This window comes from Coffea arabica, chromosome 3e (assembly GCF_036785885.1).
Source record: "Coffea arabica cultivar ET-39 chromosome 3e, Coffea Arabica ET-39 HiFi, whole genome shotgun sequence".
Classification (NCBI taxonomy): domain Eukaryota; kingdom Viridiplantae; phylum Streptophyta; class Magnoliopsida; order Gentianales; family Rubiaceae; genus Coffea; species Coffea arabica.
Genome location: NC_092315.1, coordinates 6,356,494 through 6,383,670, shown reverse-complemented (window position 1 = coordinate 6,383,670; position 27,177 = coordinate 6,356,494). Strand labels below are relative to the sequence as shown.

At 35.2% G+C, this 27,177-nt stretch overlaps 2 protein-coding genes across 2 annotated transcripts; both read right to left on the bottom strand.

Moving 5' to 3' along the window:
• Positions 1-3,885: 3,885 nt before the first annotated feature.
• Positions 3,886-10,437, bottom strand: LOC113736269 (uncharacterized). The gene is made up of 3 exons (XM_027263162.2): positions 6,635-10,437; positions 5,051-5,432; positions 3,886-4,188 (listed from the first exon to the last, which is right to left on the bottom strand). Exons 1-2 carry the CDS (start codon positions 9,576-9,578, stop codon positions 5,053-5,055), a joined length of 3,324 nt encoding a protein of 1,107 aa, XP_027118963.2. The 5' UTR covers positions 9,579-10,437; the 3' UTR covers positions 3,886-4,188; positions 5,051-5,052.
• An 11,518-nt stretch (positions 10,438-21,955) lies between these two features.
• On the bottom strand, positions 21,956-24,212 carry LOC113736268 (GATA transcription factor 1-like). The gene is made up of 2 exons (XM_027263161.2): positions 23,815-24,212; positions 21,956-22,830 (listed from the first exon to the last, which is right to left on the bottom strand). The coding sequence occupies exons 1-2, from the start codon at positions 24,031-24,033 to the stop codon at positions 22,174-22,176; spliced, it is 876 nt and encodes a 291-aa protein (XP_027118962.1). The 5' UTR covers positions 24,034-24,212; the 3' UTR covers positions 21,956-22,173.
• Between the last annotated feature and the right edge of the window lie 2,965 nt (positions 24,213-27,177).

The following is a 27,177-nucleotide window of genomic DNA, read 5'->3' as shown; positions in this document are numbered from 1 at the left end:
GTATCAAAATCACCCACAAGGGTGTTTATACTTGCGGCGCAGATTGGACTCGTTATGGAGCTGAATTCGAAGCCTTTTGCCCTGCAAAACATAAACATGGACTCCACTCCACTTTATTTTGGTTCATTTCTGAAGAAGGAGTCTTGATGAGTTGGAACAATATTGATTTCACCTTTGAAGCTCATTGGCTACTTCGTCGCTAGATTTGGAGAGTTCTGTATGGCTTCTGAAGACGGAATATTTCCTAGTATTTTCAAAGGGTTTTTCCTTTTTTTTTTAAATAAATAAAACTGTAATAAGAATATGAATTGCTGGAGAATCGCATATGCCTTCTGCAATCGCTATTCCACTGAGTTCAAGTACCATGTGGTTGTTGGGCATCGATTTAAAGATGTTTAAACAAAAAAAAAAATGACCTGTATAAAACATAGAACATGAAGAGACCTTTGTTATATCTGCAAGTGTTTTTCATCTTCCACCAAAACATTCGCGATTGTTTATATCTATTGGGATATTAAACAATCGAGCCTAAAAGATTAAAAGATAGACATATAAAATAATGATAGACTTGAAAAACAAAACAAAACCCTTTGAAAACCTCTCAAAGCTAGTTGAATTCTAAAGAGAGAAAAAATTCAAGGGATAATTTCAGAGATCTCCCTTGAGGTTTCTGATTATTTCACTGGCCTCCTTTTAGATTTTAAAAATTACATTAACCTCTTTTGAGATTTATTATCTTGTAATAGTTAGGTTCAACCAGCAATTAAAAAGTGATACTAAGAAAGAGAAAATATATGATTTTTTCCTTTTGTCACTTGTCTTCATTTACTATTTAATATCAAGTTCTTAATTAAGTTATTAAAACTTAACAGTGATTAGAAAGTTGAATGGATGAGATGCAATAGACTATCAGTGTACAATTTTGTAGACTGAAATGGGTAGAGCACATAAAAATGATTTAGGATATAAAAATTAGCATGTACTATATTTCTTAAAATTCATGAGGATTAAAAGCAAAATAGCGTATTAGATGCTGCAGCGGCTAGTGACTTACATCCAAAAAGAAAACTTGCATGCGCATCTAGCAATGGGCTTACAACCGTGATGGGCCGAACTCTTGGCACAACGGCAAGCCAGGAAGGCAACTAGTCATGGGCTACCTCTACAGGCCCAAGTCTCGAACATGCTACGTCGTACACAGGGAATAGTTCCAACAGCACAAAGAAAAAAAATTTAAAAAAAAAAAGATTTAATTCATGAAAACGGTTGCTTTTATATTTCTGCAGAAAATCTGTAGTTGTAGAAATTTAAAATCCTACTATATATATATATATATATATATATATATATATATCCGTCTCTCTGTCTATATGTATGTATGTTTAAATCTAAAATTACGTATTAGATCATTAGTCAAGTAATATGTCTCGAAATGAGCTTTCAAATGGTGCTACAATAAAGTCATATATTGTATATTATGCAATAAGGTCCGGGGCTTTAATCCTGGGGGAAAACGACCAATAATGACTTTTAGCTTAAGGGTTTTAGCCAATTTGGTCTCTTATTTATCAAATTTATTGATTGAAACCCTCATTTCTATAAATTAAAGTCAATCACAGACCTCAAATGAAAAAAATTAAAAAAATTAAAGCAACTAGTCACTTGCATGGCATGTGGACCTTGGAAAATTACCATTTTGATCCCTTATTTTCAAGTCACTCCAATTTGGTCATTTATATATCACCGTCTACTAATTTAAAGTCCTCATTTTCATAAAATAAAACCGAGCTCAAACTTTTAATTAGAAATTCGCCCACTTATTCATAGATTTTCATCTCATGCTGGTAAACAAAAATTGTGGATATTTTAATTGTGGAGATAGAAAAGCAAACAATTTTTGTCTATCTCATTATCTTTACAATTTAAACATCCATAATTTTGGCATTACTGGCATTTGATGTAAGCTATGAATTAGAGGTTCTAAGTAGGGATTTTAAAGAAAAAATGGGAGAGAGAAAATGGCAAAATTAGGATAGTGACTTGTATGATTTTTCAGGTTCTGACCTTTTTATATCAAAGGCACAAATACCTATTATACCATGTTATAAGACCAATTCCTTTAAGGGTCTCTAATTCTCCATTAAAAGTCCCACAGACTTTATTTTATAGGAATGGGAGTTTAAATTGATAGGTGAAGGCATATAAGGGATCAAATTAGATTTGACCTCCAAGATGAGGGACTAACTTTGTCATTTTTAAAGGTCCACATGCCCTGTATGTAATCAATTCCATCAGAATTTTCTAATTTTTCATTACAAGTCCTACATCAGGTTTATTTTATAATGATGAGGAACTAAATTGGAGAGATTAATAACTAAGAGACCAGATTAGCTGAGACTCCAAAGATAAGGGACCTAAATGATCATTTTTCTTTAATCCTTACTTTGATTTTCTTGCCTTTCTTTATTACATATAGTGCTGCAGACTTATTAGGTAAACCATTTACATATGCATAAAAAGAGCGAGGATATTAGCAGCAAAAAAAAAAAAAAAAAAAAAAAAAAACCATCCAGCTGGCGATATTTACATATGCATATCAAGCCCATGTTTGTTCTGCAGACAACGTTAGTTTCTTCATGAAACATCTCGAGTTGCAGGCTTTTACCAAAGTTTCGAGCAGCTGTGCTAGCAGTTTTCATCGAGTGCCATGGCCATTATGATCCTCTACACCTTTCCCACCGCCACCATTCAAATAACTGAAAGACCTTGCCCTGATCAATTTGTTATTGCATGCTGTGGTAGTGAACTCGCACTTTCCCTTCCTATAAGCATTGAGCAGGTGGCGCAGGCATTCCTTCTTCACCAAATGACCGGTGATCCGGTGTTATGTATCCCGCTGTGTATGACTCCAACAATGACACAGCCTTACCATAATTTGATTCATTCCAAACTCCTATGCAACTCCAAAAAACTAGGAGAATGCATGGTATGCAGAGACAGAACCTTCTGGGGATTAGCGGATAGAAAGCCTGCAGGCTTCTGCTCCATTTCTTTGACATCCTGCTCTGATAGTTTGGCTGCAAAACCATTTGAAAACATGGTGATAAGGATATATTATTCGAGGTACGTGCTTCATTTGAGCTTTCAGTTGTTGTTGTTGGGAGAAAAGAATTGTACCAACTCTCGAGAACTTCATTAGGCATTGAAGAACTTTTGAGGTGGAAAACTCAGTTTCTGATTCAGGCAATTCCACATGAACAATGTAAGTCCCTTCTGCCCAGTAATTAGAAAATATTACTTACTGCTTGTCTTTTCAGCTAACGGGCTACTCTATTGCACCTACGCTTCTCTCAGGGAAACGGCTGGAAACCGGGTAAGAAGAGAATTCAAGACCTCCTATTTTCCACTACATATATATATATATATATATGTATATATGTATCCCTCCAAATAGCTAATCAAACTACAAGAAGTCAACAAGTAAACAAAACTCTTGGTAACAGAATTTGTTTCAAATTCCTAAAATCTACAAACGAACAAGCAAAATAAACTATTGTTTTAAATTCTTGAATTTCTGGACAGATTGTCCTCGTTTGCAATTTGTTTAAAAATGTACTTACTGCTCCATCAATGTTATCTCGGAACCTTATTTTTGTCACTTGTCCTTGCATTTTATGCAGCGTCATCGGTCCTCCACCATGTTTAGCAGTTACCAAGAATAATTTGGATTAATTGGCTTGGAAAAAATTTCTTACTTGTTTTTTTGGAGCTTTAATTAAGAGATGAAGATTCAAATTTCTTGATTTCGTCAATATATATATATATATATATATATATATATATATATATATATATATATATATATATATATTTGTGAAAAATATGTTTGAGACCAAGGTGACAATGTCAATTCATTTGAGGCAATTAAGAGTAATTGGATCAAATAGAACCAATAAATTTGATTCGTGATACACATATACAAGGGAAACCAAAAATACTTCAGTCCATAATTACTCTTTCTCTGGGAGGAATGAAATAGTATGGCAATGACATTGCTGTTTACTTGCTTTAACACAAACCACTCCTCTTTTTTTATCCCCAAGTTTGGAATTTAGAGCAAAAGCTGCAAATGTTAGTTTTCTCTGTACCTGCAGAAGACTCAAAGACAGCACCTCTCTTCGTAAACAGCTGGAAAAAAAAAATGCACGCTTTAGAAAACCAAACCGAACTACAAGTTGAAAGATCCGTTATAGATTAAAACTACACCATGTTATCTGTCTTCACATCACAAGTTGATAAACAATCATATTAAGAGTTTGTGATATACACTTTCACTATTAGATTCATGACACGTAATCTAAATTTGAATTTGAAACCCAAATTTTGCATATATATCATGCATCAAACCGTAATAATATATACATTGTCAGTGCATATAAGATTAACTCATACGAAAAACATGAGGATTTGACAGAACTGTATGACTATCCAGTAAGTGTTCCAGGACCTTGTCAATCTTCTAGTATATAAATGCACATACACAAAAAGATATAGATCCTTGAAGTTCATAGATATGGAGGTCAAGCAAATAATTCTGAAATCACTGGTCAATTACAAACTATGAAACTCAAAGGAGCAAGTTGAAAAAAGAAACTATGGCGTAGTGATTAGTTCTGAAAGACCTAAACAAGTTTAATATGAAGATAGCAGCAAGACTGCTCATAAAAATGGGGTAGGGAACAAAAAATCTTAGAATAGAGTTGCCATCATCAGTAGAAGTAAATTTATCACCTCTGACATCAAAGCTAATCACAAGATATACAAAAAATGCTTTCAGCAGCAAGACTCAAAATCTATAAGCTGTCGCGAATTCTTTTAGAACTAAAGTGAGTTCGAGAGTGAAGTTCCCCCGAGGAATGCAAGTACTGATATTTCTTTGGACGAAATGTACAAGATAACTTCTATAACTTCCTATGGTAAATAATACAAAGAAGAATAAGCAGTAAAAGAATTTTCATTTCTACTTTCTGTAAAGAAGACAAGGGCATACTCTCATAAGTTGTCATCTTTCTGAGAATAATCATATTCAGGAGAGGAAATGAAGTGTCCCTCTCTCTCATTGGACTCAATTAGCATTAGCACAACCTCCCGCATTGATGGGCGCTCCGAAGGAGACGTACTAGTGCAGATCAAAGCAATTTTTAAAACAGTTATCATGTGGTTGACAGTAGTTTCATCTTTCAGGTCGATTCGGCTATCAAGTATCCCAGATGTCAGGGAGTTGTTCCGAATATAATTCCTGGCCCAAGTGACAAGATCACCTCCATGATCTAATGGCTGTACCGGAGTTCTTCCAGTTATCAACTCCAACAAGACTACTCCATAACTGTAAATATCACATTTTTCTGTAACCTTCATTGTGTATGCATATTCTGGCAAAAAGAATATACAATCAGATATCACATTTAAAATAATGTAAATTAGTGTACAGAAGGTCTTCTTGACCGTTACCCAATGTAAGCACATAGACAGAATCTGTTCTGAGATTCTCAAGTATTAGGTGCCTAAGAAGGCAAGAGATGAGCAAATGTTAGCAGTCAGAGATCACAAGGATCAGCTTCAACGGTCGTGCAAGTCTTGCAGCATAATGTAAAAACAATGGTCAAGTGTGTATTCTAAAACCAAGTTACTAGTAGAATTGGATATGCAAGAAGTGCAGCATTAAAGATCAGCACACCACATTCATAAATGCATGCATTGCATAATTTATTTGATTTACAATATAATACATTATTTTGACTGTGTGATGACTGCTGATACTTCCAGTCCTGGTGTGCCAAATGTGAATGGTTGCGAGGAAATTTTTTGATTTTGCAATTCCCAGTTCAATTTTAAGACTGAAAATGCAGCGTATTTTTGTTAGGATTCAAACACCTTTACAAACTGGTATCCATAGATGAAGATCAAGTTAGCTCTCACTTGAAATCTATACAAAGATGTAACGGTTGGAAACCTTTGCCAATATCAATAATTGACATGAGGCATGTTTCGTTTGTTTCAACTTTCTTAAAGTTGCTTAAAGTAAAGTTAATGTTGAAAGATCTATTAGACAAATGGAAAGCTCGTTTATGGTGTAACATGTATGAAAAGCCAAATGTTGTTCTGAGTCTACTTCACCAAATCAGCTTTTTTTCAGCTAAGCCAAAAGCATAGAAGAACACCTCAAAACAGCTTTCACCTCAATATGCTAGGGGCATGGATTTTGACAAACTAGCATAGGGAAAAGAGTTGCAAGAGCAATAGTACTATGAAGGCTCGTCAAAAAATTAACTTGGCGTCTAATCAGCAAGAAACTTGCATGCAGAAGCATAGGCTCTAGTACACTATTAAAAAATGTCAACCAACAACAAGAGTCAAATTTCCCGTTGAACTGGCCACCAGAACAGAAAACTATGGAAGTGATTGCATAAGCAATTTTCTCAAAGAACCTTCAAAGTTCTATAATGAGCTGTCAAGGTAAATTGGTCCCATAGCTTGACATGTTTGTAGATAATAAACCACGCAAGCACATGGCAAGTATGGAAACATGATAAGCAAACAGTACATATTGATACAAAAAGCAGAAAGCACTCACCAGGAGCAATATAACCATACGATCCAGCAACTGCAGACATGGACTTTGACTGAGGCATGTCAATCACTTTTGCCAAACCAAAATCGCCAACATGTGCTTCAAACTTCTCATCTATCAGGATGTTATTGGATTTTATGTCGCGGTGTATGATCCTGGGCTTGCAATCATGATGCAGATAAGCAAGGCCTTGAGCAGCACCCATTGCAATAGTAAAGCGTGTAGGCCACTCCAAGCAACAAGATCCCCCATGAAGCATTTCACCCAGACTACCCTTTTCCATATACTCATAAAGAAGCAGATTGGAACCTTGATGATAGCAAAATCCATATAATTTCACAATATTCCGGTGCCTAATCTTCCCTAGAGTTAGAATCTCAGCTCGAAAACTATGCTCAATACTATTACCTTCTCTGTTAGATGAAAGCTTCTTAACAGCAACTGTTTGCCCAGATCTCATAACTGCCTTGTAAACTGTCCCAACAGCTCCCCTTCCAACAACATAACTGTCATGAAAATTGTTTGTAGCCTCCATCAGGTCTTGGAAAGTGAATCCTTCCTTTGGAGGGAAATATATATCAGAAGCCTGCGATGACATATCCTTATCTTGCAAGGATGCAATCATCTCATCTGGCCGCTGTTTCATAAAATACAAAATGACCACAATAAGAATAAGAGAGATCCCACCAACCACAGCCGCAACTACTGTGACAATCTTCCCACGGGAAGCAGTTGCAGATTCCACAGGAGGATAAGGATTAAGTGATGTTGACCCACTACAATCACCAAGAGGGCCACCACAGAGCCCTTTGTTGCCAATGAAGCTGCTGATACTCATGTTCAGGAACAATGGCACAGCTGGTAATGGCCCAGTAAGGTCATTGAATGAGAAGTTGCAACCAAGAAGGCTCGATAAGTTGCCAAATGTGCTTGGAATTTCACCGCTTAAATGATTATTATTGAGAAAGAGGTATTCTAATAAGATGAGATCTCCAAGTTCAGGTGGTATAGGACCAGAGAGGTTATTGTCACTAAGATTTAGTCCAATCTGCAAACCTGTAAGTGCACCCAACTCCGACGGTATTCCACCAGAAAGCAGATTTCCCCCCATCTGCAACTCAGTCAAATGAGATAAATTGCCAAAAGCAACTGGTATGTTACCAGAAAAGTTATTCTGGGAAAGAATAAGAAGTTCAAGCTGTGAGAGAGTTCCAAGCTCAATTGGTACGGCACCAGTAAAACTATTCCAGCTGAGATCAAGTCGCTGTAGCGCCTTACAATTGAGGATCTCTGTTGGTATCCGTCCCGTGAGTAAATTAGATGATACATTAAAAGTAACAAGCTGAGAAAGATTTCCGATCTCCCTTGGCAACTCAGACGTGAAGTAATTGCCTGAGATATCAAGCCTCTGCAACTTTCGGCAGTTTTCAATATGTGAAGGAATAGGGCCACTGAACATGTTCTCACCCAATTCAACCGCGGAGAGATTCACGAGATTGCACAAATCAGAGGGAAAGCTCCCAGTTAGCCCGTTATCATCAAGACGAAGTTGCACTAAGGAAATGCAATTAGTGACACCAGCTGGAATTTCCCCATGCAGTCGATTGGACTCGAGATTGAGCAACATCAAATTGGACAGGCGACAAAGTTGCGGAGGAATTCTACCCGTCAGGTAGTTGTCTGAAAAATCAACCACCCAAAGTGGACTATATAGCCCAAGTCCTTGAGGGATGCTACCACTTAAGGAATTAGTGAAAAGCTGTAGCTGGCTCATTGCTGGTAGATACTGAAATCCAAACGGAATAGGGCCTGTCAGAAAATTGATTGAAAGATCAAGCTTTGTCAAGTTTTTCAAGTCACTGAGCACAGTTGGTATGACGCCTGTAAGCTGGTTCTGAAACAGGTAGAGTAAATGTAGACCATTGATTTGGCTCAACTCAGGTGGGATTTCACCTATCAAATTGTTTTCGGAGAAATCAATTTCCACCGCTAAAGAAAGATTCCCAATCTCCTTTGGAATCGTCCCATTCAATCCATTCCGGTAAATATATAACTTCTGCATCGCCTTAAGGTTCCCAATTTCAGTAGGAATCTCTCCAACAAGATTGTTCTGGTACAAAGCAAGCGTTTGAAGATTTGTACAATTGCCAATCTCCTTTGGAACTGAACCAGTCAACTGATTGTCCCAGAGGATTACATCTGTCAATTGGTCAAGCATGCCAAGCTCCTTAGGTAGACTACCTCCCAATTTATTCTGAGCAAGACCAAGATATTTCAAGTTCTGACAGCCACCTATTTCTGCAGGTAAGCTTCCTGAAATTGAATTTTGGCCTACTCGAATCTTTTCCAAATTTTTCAGATTACCAATGGACAGAGGCAAGGGGCCTGATATATTGTTTGTGTAAGCAACAAATTCAACGAGAGATGAAAGCTTCCCAAACTCCTCTGGTATGTTACCAGAAATTTTGTTGTTGCACATATTCAACTCCATCAAAAAGGAAAGATTTCCTACTTCAACTGGAATTGGCCCTTCAAACTCATTATTGTTCAAATAGAGAGACTTTAACCTTGATAACTTTGCAATCTCCTTTGGAATTTTTCCAGTGAGTCCATTATAAGAAAGGTCAAGATAAATAAGGTTAGATAGGTTACCAATACTAGGGCTTAAGGTACCAGAAAGGTTAAATGAATTCAAATCAAGAGACCACACAACTGGATGATAATCAGACGTGCAATTCACACCAACCCATCCACACGGTGTCTGATCACTAGGATTCCAATTTCCTAGGTTTTTAAACTCATCAACAATATTTGCCTTAATCTCTAGGAGGTGAATGCCTTCTGCATTCAACCCCTCTGAAGGACAAACCAGAAGCAGAACAGCTGCAAAAGTTATTATCCAACACAAACATAAACCTCTTCTTGACACTACAACAACTTCACACATGATTTCAACCTTAAACAAGTCCAAAATTACAGCTTGAACTGATAACGAATCACCGCTATGAATTACTCTTGGAAATCAACAGCGATTCCACAACTTCAATGATCTAATAAAGTCAACCTCAGTAGGAACTCATAAATTACAATAAGGCCTAATGAGTTCCAAATTGTAACACAAGAGACTGATGAATCAATCAGTCAAGGAACCAAAAATCCCATTAAAACAATTAGGATACTGCAGCAATGATCAAGAAAATAAAGAACAGCGAGCAGAATATATTGATGAATAACCAAAACAGTGAAAGAAGCCCCACAACAGATTCAAAGCTTTGGCATACCTCTTGAGCCCATTACTCAGCAAAAGAGCAGCAAAACCACCAAAATTCAAGTGATTCCTTGGGATGATAAAACAGCATAAACCGTGGAATTCATGAACTGGAATAGAAGTAGAAAACCAATAAAGTTCCAAACTTTATCCACAAAGATGGGATCTTCCCAATCTAAATCAAGGATTCAGGAGGGAAACAAGAAAAAGAAATTCAACCCTTCATTGAAAAAGAAGCCAAAAAAGATATTAGAATGAGTATCAAATGGAATGAATCAAAGTTTCTCTTATTTTATTGATGGAAGTATTGTTGGGGAAGCAAAAGAAACACAAGCCCACTTCTCGGTTTCTGGTGAAATTATCAAAAGGGTTCTTGTGAATGGCAATGATAGTAAAGGATCTTGAGATGAATTGCTCATTGAAGCTTTAGTGGCAGACAAAGCATGCTTTCACAATATATTTATCCCTCTCTCTTTTTCTTTAGTTTTTTTTCTTCTCTCCTCTCTTCTTCTACTACTGCTTACGAATTTTTGGACTTAATTTAAAAGGAAGAACAAAATGAGTGAATCTCGCCATATAATCTAGATTCCCTTTCACTCTATCCATCTCAATCTCTTTTCCATCTTTCTCTCTCATCAAAAAGTTGCTCTTTTTAAGTGCTTGATGAAAAATGAGCAACCGTGACCTTTTTGGGTCTTGGCCAAGCTAGAAAAGTTCATCTGGCAGTATTTTATTTTGGAGAATACTTACTGGGATTTCTCTAGACCGAGACAGTTTATATGGTAGGTAAGTGCCAAGAAATGCATATCATCCATTCATAGTGAAGTCACAGATGATGCCAACTTAAAATGTCGGTTTGTGCGCTAGATTGGAATTTATGTTCTTGTACTTTTGCTGTATTCAAATTGCAATTTGTCCCTTGTATAAATATAATGTCTTATATGAACCAAACATTTTACCTTCTACATTCTTTCTTACTTGAGAGGATTATATTCTCTCAGCTACAATGGACCAGTTTGGTTAGCATGATTTTGCAAAAGAATTCTAAATATTATTTAACTTGCATCATAAATATAATTTTTAACTATCTTTTTATCTCACATATATCATATCACAAAATATATTATAGTATTATTCCTAATAATTTTTTTTCAAATAATCTCTTATTATCATCTAAAAGAGTATGAATTTTCCCAATTATGAAAATGCCAAGGGACTTTAATCCATAAAATTTCCAACATCTATGATTGTGGATATGAGAATGTTATCTCCTATATAATCATGTTGCTGCTGCATATATAATGGGTCTACAAGTGAATTATCGACCAAATCTATACAAGTTTTTCTTATGTTTTGAACATAATTTGTCTGTATAAACACACATATATAAATATTTGCTCTTCTTTATTTGAATTAGGTATAGACAAGCACCAATATATATTTTCTTGGCTTGTTATTTTGGGTTACTTTGTCTTTTTTTTTTTTGCTTAAAGAGTTTTGATGGCGAAGGCAAAAAATATAGCTGATGTAGTTACTACTTAGTAGTAGCAAAATGTACTGTGAAACTCTCCTCAGGGCCCTCTTGCTATGATTGTATATATTAAGAGAAAATATTTTATACTTAGTTAAGCCTATACAATTAATGGAGGAAAAAGCATACACTGTAACAAATCCGATGAAAAAATAGAAAGAGCATAATTTTGCCTCTTTCGTTTACAATGGTATGCATTTAGATAAACTTCAATTTGAAGGAAAATAGACAAATCTTTGGTAAGAATTTAGAAAGAAGAACAGGTATTAGCATAATGTCTTAGACTTCTTTTCAAAATCTATTCTCTTTCGCTGAACTTTCATTCATTCCGAATAGGGCACTTAAGCTTTAAAATGAAGAAAATAGTCACTTGGATAACTGTGGATAATTATGCTTACTGAAATTTGTTGAAGTGTGAAAACTGAAGTCTTGAAATAAATCTTTTCTTTGTCTTATCTACTCTAATTGTAACAAGAAATTACAATCAATAAGCGATATATAATATCGAGAGAATTTTACTTTAAAAGCAAAAAAGGAGTATAATAGCGGAATCTTTAGAATCAGAATATTTTTCAAAGTTAATTCTTGAAAAATCACCTTTTTACCAAATTGATCTAATCTACAACTTTGTACGAACATACCTAACGTGCCATCTTATCATTAAAAACAAAAAAAAAAAGGTGATATAGTAGTTTATTCAGCCAAAAAAAGTTATGGATTCGGTAACCAGATTACTGCAAATTCTTGGGTTCATAAACAAATATACTTTCAATTGCCTTTATGCCATACTTTCTTTCTCCTTTCTTCTTGACATGATCATGGCAAGTCGATAATGGAACGTGCTATTTAAACACATGGCAAGAAGTTCAAATGACCCAACTTGTTGGCCTACCAATATCAAGCACTTGCCCCCACCAATTCGAATGCCATGGACCCTTACACAGAAGCTGATAGCTCCCCAAGCTGCCCAAACCACTTAGTTTTTAGTTCCAGTCTAAATCAATAATTCCTACCTGCAGGTGTTAGTCTTAGCACTAATGATTTGTTCTTGAAAGATAGGCACATATATAAGTCCTCCCTAAAAAGGTATACTTATATGGTGGAGCCCCGGTGAATGAAATAGTTGAAAACTCAATATGTATGTACCATATATAAAACTGTACATTAGAGAATTGGTTGGTTGAAATGGGTGGAAGCACTTGTCACCCCATGTCTGATTTCCATTTTTGTGTGTCTCTGAAGTAGACATTCTCCCACCTTGTTAGTGGTTGCACGCCCGAGCACTCCTCTCTCAACACCCAACCCTCCCGGGGGGGCCCTAGTTCCCCACCCAATGCGGAAATTTTCATTGGGTTTGGTTCAACTCCACTATCCCATTCCCATATGGCTAAAGCTTCTACAGTTTTTGACATTCATATCAGTACTATCTTCCAATTTTAAGAGTCTTAACTAATATATGGTTAATTCTTTGTCCCAAAAGGAGTTGAAATATAACTTCTGATGGCTTCCCGTATTGTAAACTAGCTAGTTTTCTTGCACACTTGATCTATGAAAAGTAATGTGTCTCATACATTCTCCTTACCCCCCCCCCCCTCGGGGGCGGGGGGTTTTCTCTGTGTGTGGGGGGTGTTGTGGGGGCTGAGAGGAGAAGGGAGCTAGTGGAGAGGTAGAGGGTGGAGGTGGCTGGCTGGTCGGGTATAAATTAAACATAAGTTGTTAAATCAAGAATGTTACATAGTTTTTAAAAGCCAGTAGATATAAATTATATAAATTGTACCTATAGGAGGCTATTGGGTTCAAAAGTACTTGTAAATGCTGGATCATTTTGAGAAGTAGCGGTTTAATATTATTGTTAAGGGAGCTTGAAGATGGATCAATTGAAATTGCATGCATGCATGGTGAACCCATCAAATAAAATTAAACAATAAAATTGAGCATATAATTAAACTATTTTGATAACTAAGGAGAAGTACTTGTATGATTGATCAAACAAAAGTGGATCGATGCATTCTCTTGATTCCCTTGTTCACAGCGAAAGAAAGTTGTTAATTGAGCACATCTGAAAATTTGACAAAAAAAAAAACTCGCTATTTCGATAATGGAGTAAAATTAAAAGTTGTGTTTTCTTTTCAATCTTCTCGTGGTGAGTTATACCCATTTTTAACGGAAGGAAATAGAGAAAACAAGAGCCAAACAAAGAGAGGAAAAAAAATCTGAGTCTTTTATCACAAATAGTAAATTTTGGAAACGAGAGTTGTAACATTGACAATTCACTTGGGAAAAATATGTGTGAGTATTGTACTCCTTAAAAATGTGAAATTACAATTGCTTCCTTCTTCAATAGATCTTCCTATGCATCTACTTCAGACCAATCATAATTTATGAATACTTAAAAGAATCTAATTGACCTCATGAAGCAAGATGGTAATGCAAGTGGAATTTTTCTTTTAATTGCAAACAAAGGTACATTTTGATCTCATTCAAACAGCAAGTCATCCAGTACGGCCGAGTACACATTTTGGGGTTGAATTTGTACATTTTGTTTTTCGTTGAAAATGGCAATATGAAAAACTACAACTATATATCAATGTCAAACGTTGAAATCCTAAGCTGTCATTAAGATGCCAACCACTTTTCATTTTTCAAGAAAGATTAAACTGAATGGGTCTAAATTGTTAGTTGGTTGCTGCAATGTTGAGGAGTTCAAATGGGATTATATATATTAAGGCAGTGGAATTTGTGAGCAGGATAATGACTTATGGGTGAGAAGAGGCAATAGATAAGATTAATTGATAAGTTTAGACTTTTTTGGTGGAAAAATGCACTTAACCATCGAAAGTTTGAATTGAAGAATCAAAGTAAATGGCATAAATCATGAATAAACTATTTAAAATATCCTATTTTATCAATAATATTTGTATCTAGTCAAAGGGTCACTTATCTCTATCAGAGATAAATTGTTTATCACTCGATCGATGAAAACAACGTAGAACTTTTATTACTCGTTCAACTAATGAAAACGTATATTTTTTGGTCAAAAATATTTAAGCTATATTTAGTTGAATGACTATTTTATACAAACAAAAAGTTAAATGATCAAATCAAGGAATTCTACATAGTTTAATGATCAAAGTAAAACCCTTGTAGTACAAGGCGGTACGTAGATCAAGAAGAATATTGTCCATCATAGCCAAGGAAAAAACTGGCTAGGTTCGACCTACTTGATGGCTTCTTCGTTTAGATTTTTCTTCTTGACATTCCTTCAAATGAGAAGACGAAGAAGAAGATAATCCAAAGCAAATGAGCATTAGTAATTTTAGCATCTCTTGGCATTATTTTCTTTTAGCAATCCATTCTTATATTACCTTTCTAAATTTCAGTAGGATATTAAAGAATTTAAATCTAATTTTAATAGGATATCAAACAATGTAAATCCACTAAATAAAAGCAAGAGTTGCTTTTATTTCCTCTTTTAGTTTTAACTTGATGAAAAAATTAAAAGTGTGGCAAATTGTTTAAAACCTCATTAAATTGACATTTCTTTCTTTCTTTCTTTCTTTCTTTTGGGATTTCATGTCATATTACATTATACACACACTATATTGAGAAATCAATAAAACGTTGGTTGTTGTGATTGTTGTGCTTCTTGATATAAATATTTTATCCTCTATGTACGATATATTCCCCCTTATAATTATTTAATTTTCTTTTTTAAAGGAAACCAACCTAACAGACTAAAAAAAAAAAAAAGAAAAAGTCAAGTATCCATTGGAGCAACTTGTCATTTTAAAAGAATGTTGTGTGATGCTGCGAACAAGTGCATTGAACATATATACTTTGTTATAATAAAAATAATAAACCCTGTTAAAAGTGCTTATGAACAAATAAAACATATATCATCATGTATTTCTTTTTTTTTCTATAAATGTCAGATTATAAAATAACGTATTAACCCTAATCAAAGGATCAAAATAACCAATTTGAGCAGCTGCTGTTGTTGACTGCACCGTCAATCCTCAACACACAGATCAAGATGTACTGTATCAATCTGGTCAAAACTCAACCTATTTTATTCGTTCTAGAATTATAAATCTCATAGAAGTGATCAAATTCATGAATGCTAAATTGTCCTAATAAATTTCACCAATAAATTTTCTGCTTTACGTGTAAAGGAACCAAATTGTTTATGACTTCAAGACCAAGTGGTCCTTAAAGAAATCAAAGCTAAGGTGGAAATCCTAATAAGTCGGACCATCCCACATGGACCACTTGTGAGTCATACCATATCATCAAGAAAATGCAACTTTTTTCTTTTTTTTTTCTTTGTTTTTTTTTGGGGGAAAAGAAAGTTGTTGGAAGCAAAAGCTACAAAATGGAGAGATTTTTGTGGAATGCTGCCCTAGATTTTTAGTGTCGTGCACTCAAAGGGCATTTTTACATAAATTATGCATTAATGTATACGCATAAACTGAGATGCACGTATCAAGATGGTGTCAAACCATCTAAATCATCAAGTTATATGTTTTATACTCAGTTCGAACTGTTTGATCTATAAGCATGATCGAAAACACATTTTAAGTACAAGAAAAGTGATAAATTACAAGATTACGATTACCCGACTACAATCCATCTTGAAAAGGATTGAGTTGGATGGTAAAGTAGAAGGCATTTTAAGTAGGACTACAACCTTCCTACTAAATTGATAAGAAAAGATGCGGATTCTGCTCTTTATCCTCCATTTCTCCTCTCCCCTGCAGTCTATCTACTAAATTTCATCCCCTAATTTGTATAAAGATATCTGGTAATATATCTGGTTTAGAAATAATGAAAATGAATTTCCTAGGATAAACATAAAGGATCGACTGCTCTAGAATCAAACTAATCTAAAACATATAGGAACAGGGAAGATATCAACTAGTTCAAAAGGGATGATTTAAGGAAAGTATCTACATCTTAATCTTTCAGAGAATTGATGACTAACCTCAGAAAAGTTGTAATTATCCAGAATTACTAGTGCGGAATGATGCAAGACGCAGAAAAAGGTCTAAGGACACGAAACTTTTCAATGAGTCTTTTTCGTTTCTATTGTTTAGACTTTGTTATTCATAAAAGACCAGAAACATTATCAATGGGTCATGGGAAGCTTCAGAAGCCCAATGAACATGTTGTGTAAAGTTGCTATAAACTTTGCAGTCCAAGAAAAAGGAGTGTGCTGCCTTGCTTGTAAAGGAAAAAGTTTCTCTCGAAAACCCTGCAAATGCCATCGCTTTAAGCAACGAATTTCAAGGCTTTTCCAACTCTTAATTGATGGTTTTGAGGTTGAAGGGGACATGTGTTTATGACTTCAGCTTTTCCGACCAGAGAAAGACCAACATAACATTATGCTGGCATAATTTTTTCTCACAAGTGTAGAGTTAGAATGTGTCAAGTTCAGTTTCCTCTATTTCTATTTTGGTTTTTCTTTAAAGCAATGTGCTAGATGATGCTCATATAATCATGACAATCCTTAGAGCTATAAATATTCTGATGTATATAAATCCCATATGTGTATTACAATGCATGGTTTTTGGATAAACTGTATTGAGATCAAGCAAAAGTGAAAATTGCTACTTTTTTTTTTTTAATTTCTAGCAGGCGAAATGTGGGATTTAGAAAATGAAGAAGGGTAGAAGAATTTGAATCAAGAACTCTTTTAAGTCCTAAAGTCTTATCCTTTGTCACTAAAAAACAAAATTCACTATTTTACCAAGCTTTGTTAATACGATCTATTGGCCTTCACCAAATTAAGGTACTAAATACAAGCAATACTCAACTGTTAAAAGAATCTTCTTTATGTACTCACGAAAAAGAAATTAATTTGAGTACGACCCAAATGGAAATTTTGACTGTTGTGGGATTAGGAGGGAGCAGATTCAAATGAATCTTTGTGCACTAATCAAGTCACAATCTCCATGGAAAATATGACGAAAAGTCATAAGCTTATGCTTTAAGCTGTGAGCTTTGCGATCTTTCTCACGCTTGGTGCAACTGATCCACCAACAACAACAGATATTGTTGCATTGCAAGGAACCCGTGGTCTTCAACTAGTCAATTGCCTAAGCATTCATGGTCAAATCTGCATCAACTTTAATCTTCAGTTATCTTGTCAGATGAATTTTAGAATAATTTGAAATTGAAAACTAAGTGAAAATTACAAAGAAATATGATTTAAAAGTATACACATGTAAAATATTTTGGAAAAAAAAGGTTCAAAACGTCCCTTACATTTTTTCAAATGTTTCTCGTCCCTCACTTTTAAATTATTAATTTTACGTCACTTACAAATTCAAGTCAACAAAATTTAGTCCAAACTAAGTTTTTTTGATCATTTTTTAGTTTAAAATCGCCATGTAACTCACATATAATTATTTTTTAGATTAAAAAAAAAAAGTCAGACCCCACCGATTTTGGTGCAAAGCTAAATATAAATTGGATCAGATCTTTTTTTAAGGAAAAAAACGAATATAGTTCTGGTCAGGTTCTATTTTTAATTACAGATGGTATCTAATTGTTTTTACTCTTAAAAATGACCACATGTAAGTTATATGATGAATTTAGGGTAAAAAGTGATTGAAAACCTTAATTAGAACTAAAATTTATTGACTTGAATTTGTAAGAGATGTAAAATTAACATTTTAAAAGTAAAGAACGAAAAGATTCATTTGACAACATTTTGAACGATGTTTCCAGACATTTTGGGCTTCAATTAAACATTCCCTCAGATTATGCCAAAGAGCTTAGTGTCTGATAATTGGAAGCTAAAGGAACCAATCAGCAATCGCAGAAACAATGCACAAAGCATCATGAAAATTGAAAAGCTATACAATTCATAAAAAAACTTGTGATTTTGCAACCTTCAAGATTTTGAATTATACAGCAAGCACAAACCTCTGGGAGATACCTAATCTTACCATGGTAAACCTTTCCATATATCAACCTCTTGGGCCCATGTTTTAACCCTCAAAAGCTAATAGTATCAATGTTCCAAATTTTAATCAACAAAGAGACAACTTGTCTCCTAAAATCTTATTAACATGTCATGATTATTTGTAGACATTGCAGCTATTAGGCCTAATTATCGTCCCTTTAATTTTGTAATAAGTGCCGTCAACATTTCAATGTACAAATGATTAGTTGCCAATTGGGAATGTTCATATCTTTCAACTTGTGATGCGATTTGCTAGTGCTGAATATGCTGTCCATGTTGAAGCCACATGGATTGCACGTTTTTGGTTAATCGACTTCGACTATTATATTGCATTTGTACAAATACAGCAATTACCAAAAATTTCTCCCACCATGATATTGCATTTTCACAGGTGCAAAAGGTCATCATTTGGTTGCTATTATAGTGGAAATAACCAAAATTAAGGTATTTAAAAGGGCATTTGTAATTTTTTTTTCTTTTTTTTTTTTTGCCAAAAAAGGGTTTCTTTTATCATTAAGCTAAGGTAAGCATGTAAGGCATTCTTTTGAGCTGAATAGTGAATAGAGTATACAAACCAAGAGAATAAAATGCATTGAGTGAGTATATATTTTTCCCACTCTCAAGAAATATTCTTGTTTTTCTTTTTCCTAAGCCTGGATATCTTTTTTTTGAAAAAAACAAAAAAAGAAAAGATGCTGTATTAAGGAAGTTAACATAAAATTTTATTGGACCGGCACCGTATCAGATCTCACAACCAAGGAGTTCAGGTCATTCAAGAACGAAGCCTTTGGATGATGTGTTTTTTTTGGATATTTATCTAAAATTTTACTGTAACTTATAATGTAGTTATATTGAGAAAAAAATTACTAGTGTTTATCTAAAACACTGAAAACATCTTCTATTTTCTCAAAAAAAAAAAAAACTACCTTCTCCCTCCCCCACTACCCGTCACCCACCACCGACAACTTCCGTCACTCACCATCAATACTCACCTCCATCATTGGTACCCCATTTAATGTTTTTTTTTTTGACTTTTTTTTTTTTAACTCATGGATGTTTTAGAGTGTTACTATGTCCGTAGATGGTGTTTTAAACAAATATTTCTCCAAAACAGGCTAAAAGTAGGTCATCCAAACAATGATAGAAAGAGGGTTTGTTTCATGTTGTTGGGTAAATTAAAGAGAAGAAGTAAATTTGGTGGAAGAAAGGTAGAGATTATATACTAATATCACAATCGAGGTTTATAAATACGATGGGGACGTAAATGTAGCCCCAGCACCCCATGATTCAAGTGTAATATGCCACCCACAAAGTTGAAATATATCTGTCTGAACAACAATAGCAAACACATTATTAAGACAGAAAGCTACAAGCCTGTCTGAGTCTCCTATGGTACCCACAGTATATTCTCAGAAGATTGTAAATCAACTACTGACCACTGAGCATTTTCTTGGCCCAACTCCTAATGCCCACCACCACAGATACTTCATAAACAACAAAACATGATTTGCATTATAACATTATTGAAATCTGGCAATGAAACAGATTCCCATCGCCTCAATTTGGCTAGAAAGAAGACAACTTACCACAGTGTTATATTCTTGATAGTGGTTCTGTTGCCACAAAGACCGGCTCAGCATAAAAGAGTTTCACACTTTAATGCCAAGGACGGCTGCTGAGTGCTGATCTCCTCACTTTGCAATCGCACATTTAAACAATTTAACAAACCAATCAAGCCGACCTTCCATATTAGGATAATCTTTGGAGGTGTAAATTATCAAGTTTCCGTCGGACACTTGTTCGTGGCATAAAGATTTTTGCTAATTATTTAGGTATATTACGACAAAGACTAAAAATATGACTTCTTTGGAGGTGTAGATATGATTGCTGTGATAGAGGAAAATGCTACTCTAGAGACAATATTGCCATTTCTAGATCTGAACATATGTAGTATGCAATTTGGCTTTATCCAAATTATTTTCCTATCTAACCATCAGCCCGGCTACTTGTTGCAACAACAAAAAAAAAAAAATTCCTCAAATATGGCAAAATTGAACCATACACAGTGGACTCCATACATTTGTAATGTTTTGAAAGACCGGTCATATCTCTGGTCTAATTCAATCGTCAATTCAAAAATTCAAGCAAATCGATCAAATCTGGTCAAAATCAATCAGTTGAGTCGGTAAAATACGGTTTTGAACCTCTCTAGTAAAATACGGTCAAAAATTCAAGTATATCTCTGGTTTTGAACCTCTCGAATTTTACTAATTTTTTTATTGGATTAATAATAAAAAAATCACTTGCGGTATACCTAATACACAGAAAAGCCCCTCATGATTTCAAAACATACAAAATGGCACCTCATGTTTTGAACTAAATTATAAACTAACAGAATTCGTTAAATTTAACGGAATCCGGTAAACTTAACGGAATTCGATAAATTTAACGGCCAAAACCGTCATTTTCGTTAACTTTAACGAATTTTGTTAGTTTACAATTTAGTTCAAAATATGAGATGTCGTTTTGTATGTTTTGAAACCACAAGAGACTTTTCTGTATATTAGATATATCACCTTTTTTTGTTTTTAACCCTTGTTTATTCTTAAAAAATATTTCAATATTATTAAAATTTTTAAAATGATAAAACCTTTTAAACCGAGATTGAACCGATCGAACTAATTGAACCGCAAGCCACAAGCTCTTTTGATTCACCTTTCGGGTCCGAGTTTAAAGAATCGTTCAAAAGGATAACAACAACACATTATTGAATGTTTGTTTCTTCTTACAGAATAAAAAATGTGTCTTAGAGTGGATGAGACTTGCTCTCTATGACTCGGTGAATTGTTCCAATACTCAAATCAACGTATCATCTACGACAATTTTGCAGTCAAACCAGGCATACCCATAAAGCATTGCATGACGCAAAGGATAAAGACAGAGGTGCATCCCACCAGCATGATCCAGTGATCAACAACTTTCTACCTAGCGGCAGGAAACCTGGGAAATATCTAAACCCTTCGTCCTGGCGTTTCGGTGAACAGCAGAGCCTAATACTACAAAAACAGACTGAACAAATGTAAGGCAACTCAACTTGAAACGCCGATTTGAGAATGAGAGTCATGCCCATGCAACAGACGGAAGAGTTTCTTAGACTCATTTACCACAATCATCTGAGCTATCAAGGTCGGAAACAATTCATAATATGAGCAAGAAGCCTCCCAAAATTGACATTAGGCTGGACTACTAAGAATGGTAAAGACTAAAAGTATTTGATCAACTTATCACAACATGTATTAGGATTCATCATTCAAGTCACAAAACATGCTACAAAATTGACACCAATTACAAACTTCAGCTTCACTGCCTATCTAAATTCAGTATTTCCAAAAGGCAAACAAGATCAATAACCTCGAGCAAATTTACAAAACAGACTGAGGAGTTGATTCTGATAAACATGTTCCTCCCTATTAAAGCATCACCAATTCCTTGAGAATGAGAACTTACTCATGATCTCGACGCAAGCAAGCAAGCCAATGAAAGGTATAAACTATGGCAAAAACCAAAACCATAACATCTTAATTTTCATTTCTAGTCTAATTCATAACCAAGCACACTAAAGTCAAAATTCCCTACTGGATTTTGATGGAAGCAAAATAAAAATGGTTCTAACCGTCTAGCGCTATTACAACAGACCCTAAGCTCTAACCTAACTATATGTTAAAAAAAAAATAAAGGAAGAAAGCAGAAAAAAAATTTAATGCATTACTCCATCCCTATCCTACCCTATATCCACAACTCCCGTTCGCCATGATTCCTCCCATTCCTGGTTGCTTCTGCCTCCTCATCTCAACTATCTTCCTATGAGAATTCGAATGCAATGCAGCCGAAAATGTAGGACTACTAGCAGGGCGATACTCAGGCACAAGACGCCCGGACTTATACCGCACCCCACAGGCATTGCAAAGAGTTTTCGGCCCCATTGGGCCTGCGCGCCATTGTGGGGTCTGATCAGCTTGGCAATGCAGGCATCTCCTCCCAATAGTAGCACTAGTATTTGCCTTCACTGGCACTGGTGGTAATGCCACTTCCTGCCTGTTACTCTTAATATTCACATGATTCCACCACTGCCATTCCTGGCTCGGCAAGTCCCCAAAACCTGATCTTCGCTTTCTCCTCCTTCTCTGGCTACGCGGGCGAACAGGGAAACTACTGGGCACCTTAAGGTTCCCACAGCAGCTCATTACCGCGCTGCCATTGCTGCTGTTGCTACCATTGCTATTGCTGCTACTACTGCTGTTTTCAAGCACGGATACCGGGCTCTGGTGGTTCAATCCATCAAAATCCGGGGTCTCAGATAGAAGGTCGAAGCATGTCTCCACTGCCGGGAATGCGTCCTTGTTCGATAACCATTCCAGTTCTTCCTCAAACTCCTGAATAAAATGGGACAACAATATATAATCAGAACTACATCTCCATCCCTCAAGAAACTGAGCAGACCCAAAAGGACTAAGTTAAGTCAGCTCATTAGTCAACCCACAGAATCAACTCAGTGTAATACATCCATCAAAAGGTTCCAACAAATGAACAATTTTCGATTTTCAGTTTCACAGAAATTATGTAAATTTTTTTTTTTATATTTCCACTTATTTAGTTGCAGCACTACTAAGGAATTTTGATTATCATGGGAAATCAAATTTCTGTAAAGGGTACCGACAACGTCAAAAATTCCAAAGAAGGTAACCCTCACTCAGACAGGGGGACAGGATATTCCGTGGGGGCAAAGTTGTCTTTTAATACTAAAACAGGCACCGAAAATATTCGTCCGGTTATATGCTCATTTAATTAGTCCAGCTCAGAAAAATCCCAAGTGACAGCCCATGCTTCACTAATAAAGACGCGTAAAAACTATTTCTTTCCCAAAATACCCTTGGCCGCCATCCTTTGTCCAATTCCATGCTCAGGGTTTCTAAGGGCAAATCGTCCAGAAACAGAATTACCAAAATACCCTTGGCCGCCATCCTTTGTCCAATTTCGTGGTTTCCCATTTTCCAGTTCCACCGAGTCAAAAACTCGGACTCTTCTCAGTCAAAGGAGCCCCCATCACGCGTTACCTCACAAAATTACCAAAATACCCTTAACGTCTCAAAGCATTTCAACTCACTCGTGTATTTTAGAGCATATATATATATACACAGAAGCCGTCCAAAACCGCCAGACTCGGAATACAACTCAGTCAAAACTCGCCCGAGTCAACTCAGTGGCAAAACCGAGTCACAGCATTTCCAGCACCAAGTTCATGCAAACCGCCCAGACTCGGCCGAGTTCATGGCAAACTCAGCAAAAGACTTTCTGGGCTCCAAGAACATAACCTTTAACAAAAGCATAGCATAGCACAGGCATCAATTAAGACTTACAGGGAAGGAAGGTGAACGGCTGAGATCATCATCTTGATGGCTAATGAGGGTATTTGAAGGAGAAAAAGAATAAGGGTCTTTTAGAAAAGGGGAAGGATTTTTATTTTCTTTCTCTTCTTCACCGTCGTCCAAGGAGAAGTTGAGAAGGTCGTCTTCACCATCCAACATGAAACAACCTGCTGCTGCTCCTGCAACATCTGGGTTGTGCAAAGCATCCATTCTTTTTCTAATTTCTGGAGATTTTTTCTATTTTTTCTTTGAGGGTTTGCAGAGAATAGGGAGAGAAGATGGAACGAAACTGATGATACCCACAAATGGGGGCAAAGGAGTTTGGTTTGAGTTAGGTTTGTATTGTGAGAGAGAGAAAGAGAGAGGTGGGGTGGCTCTGTTTTTACTATGGTTTGTTGAGGGGTTGGGGGCTTCCTTTTCTTTTATTTTTTTGCTGTAATTTTCTAAGTATGGTATGGCCTTTTTTTTTCCTTTTTATTTTGTTTTATTTTATGGGCTTCGAGGAAATGTGTTGACGGCTTTGGTACTTTGGAAGCAAGTTGGGGCTTGGGATTTTCTTGATATTTAACGTTGTTGAATATAGGGGGGACTTGAGAAGTGGTGGTTTATATTTATTTGTTCTTTTCTTTTTAACATTTATCATGAAAAAATAATGTAATTATTCTTATAAAAAAGGTGAGTAAATTATAAGTGCATTTTTTATGTTATTTATTATTAATCCTTTGTTTCAAAATCTGAGTCCAACTTGGATTTGTTAGATTACCAAAATTTTACATTGACCATTTCATTTGCGCCCTATTTTGTTTATAGAGGTTAATGGTTTCAATTTAATTTTTGTTATATTTCAACCAATTCCCTTGCATTATATGATATCAAACACATCTCAAAACCTACTCTATAAGTAACCATAGAACAAGTACCAATTCATTTTTCTCCTCTTTTTTTTTTTCCTTCAAGTACAAATTCATTTCAACAATTACAAAATACATAAAATGTCAACTAATTTTGTAACAAAATAGTGAAAATAGAGAATATTGAACAAGCTAAAGGGAAGACTTTTCAGCTGAATAAGTGTGTTCGGATAAAAAAATTTTTTGGGCTAATTTTTGAAAAAAAAATACTATAACACATTTTTTTGATATAATGTACGTGAGATGAAAAAAATTATTAAAAAATATATTTATAATTCTTTGTATTAGTTTTTTCTTCCTCAAGAACGATATAATTTGCACAATTAATTCCTAAATTCATTTTATTAGGAGATAGTGTAGTACTTTGTATTCAACCTTCAATTTTATTTCTCCTTAAGCACCTCCACTTGATTTTATATGTTTTCACTTCACTTCAAATCAACCTCTAAACCTACCCATCATGATTTATTTTGGTTTGGTATATAGGTAGGGCATAAAAAAACAACAAGGGACCGAACACCAAAAAAAAATTGAAAAGAAAACTAGATGTGAAAAGGGTAGTGAAAGAACACCAAACTCTTGAACGACAACTACACTTTTTTGGAGTACCAAAGAAGTACAACAAAAGAGTGAAAACCAATTTTTCCTGTACACTTCCTAATGGTATAATCTAACATCTCTACCTAGTGGCTAGTAGTATAATACTAAAGGGTATGACCGCAAATATGAGAAAATATTGAGGCCATTATCGTCAATTTGATGGAGTCCCCAACGCGATAAAGAGGGCGCGGGCCGCTTACGCAACGGTCGGACGACCACACCGATGCGAATAGCTAAACCCCATCTCCCAATAAAACTCCCAATTCACACGTCATTCGAACGAATGACTTCCCAACACGTGTCACGCATTAAATGTTTTGAATAATCTTTGACTATCTCGACACCGCACGTGGCGGCGGTGATTTTGCAAAGTTTGAAAATTTAAAAAAAAAAAAAGATTTATGATTTAATTTGTTGCTTTGATGCTTTTGTTTGTCTGGTATTTATTCATCAATGCATGAATTGAATTTTCTCTTTGACGGGGCCCACGGGTCGCATGTTGCTTGGGTCCACCCACGTTTTCAGTATTGTCACAAGTTGGAGAAGTAGTTGAGGACTGCTAGCTGGCTTGGGGTTGGGGCAGATGCAATTGCAAGTTGTAACCACTCCAATTGGCATGTGACCGTCACATGCAACAGGAGTAAAGGTATTGTGTAAAGTAGTATACTATATAATACACTGTTTGGAGTGCTTGTGAGGTGTATAAGATGGAGTTTATGTCTCTATATTTTTAAAAGGAAAATTCTATATTAAACGAAATGCGATTTAAGGGATAGAAACAAGCCACACAAAACACATTAATGGATAATCTAAAGGATTCTCATGATTGTGTCTAAATGTCGTGATTTAGAATCATTTTTTTTAGACGAACTCTTTTGAAAAAATAATTTTTAGGAATTTTCATGTTTATGTCTATCACTTAAAAGAGTCCATGGATAACCCAAGAAATTCTCATATTTGTGTCTATCGCTTTGAAATATATCTACCTCCTCTTTAATTTTACAGATTCCTATGTTTGTATCTATCATTTAGAAATATCGTGATTTAGAATTTCTTTTTGTAGGTGGACTCTTTTGGAAAACTAATGTTAATTACAAAAAGTATATAAAATGCAAAATAGGGTAATAATTGTTAGCATTTGAATTCATATGATATGTTAGGTGTTGCTTTTTGTGGGCGAACTCTTTTAGAAAACTAATGTTAATTACAGAAAGTATATAAATGCAAAATAGGGTAACAATTGTTAATATTTGAATTCATATGATGTGTTAGGTGTAATCTAGGTATACTAACAAGTGCCCATTGAACACCCGTTAGAAAAATTTAGAAGAAAAAAGCAATTTAGAAAGAAAAAGTATATAAAGTCGATGGTTATTAAAAAAAAGTAATTTAGAAAGAAAAAGTATATAAAGTTGATGGTTATTAAATGTGACTAGATGAAAAGAAAGGAAAAGGATACAAAATAGGTCTCTTCCACCGGCTGTATCAATTGCCTTTATAGATTAATCACGTAGATCTTGTTTGCACATGTGCCCGGAGTGTAGGCTACATAATCACTCAAGCAACTTTTTTTTTTCCTTTGTTTACTTGTTCCTTTTTTTAATAACCTTTTTTCTCAAATATAAAGTATAGGATAGCGGTGATACCGAGTTGAGTTTGAGTATGATGTCTAGTGACAATACTCGAACTCGAGCGAGTTGCTTGAATGAAACTCGAGCTCGATTTGACATAATATTAGGAGGACTCAAATTCTACTCAATAGAGTTCGAGAAAGTCGGCGACTTTGATAGTCGAACCCAACAAATGATTAGGGTAGTAAATATTACGTGCTCGAGTAATTTAA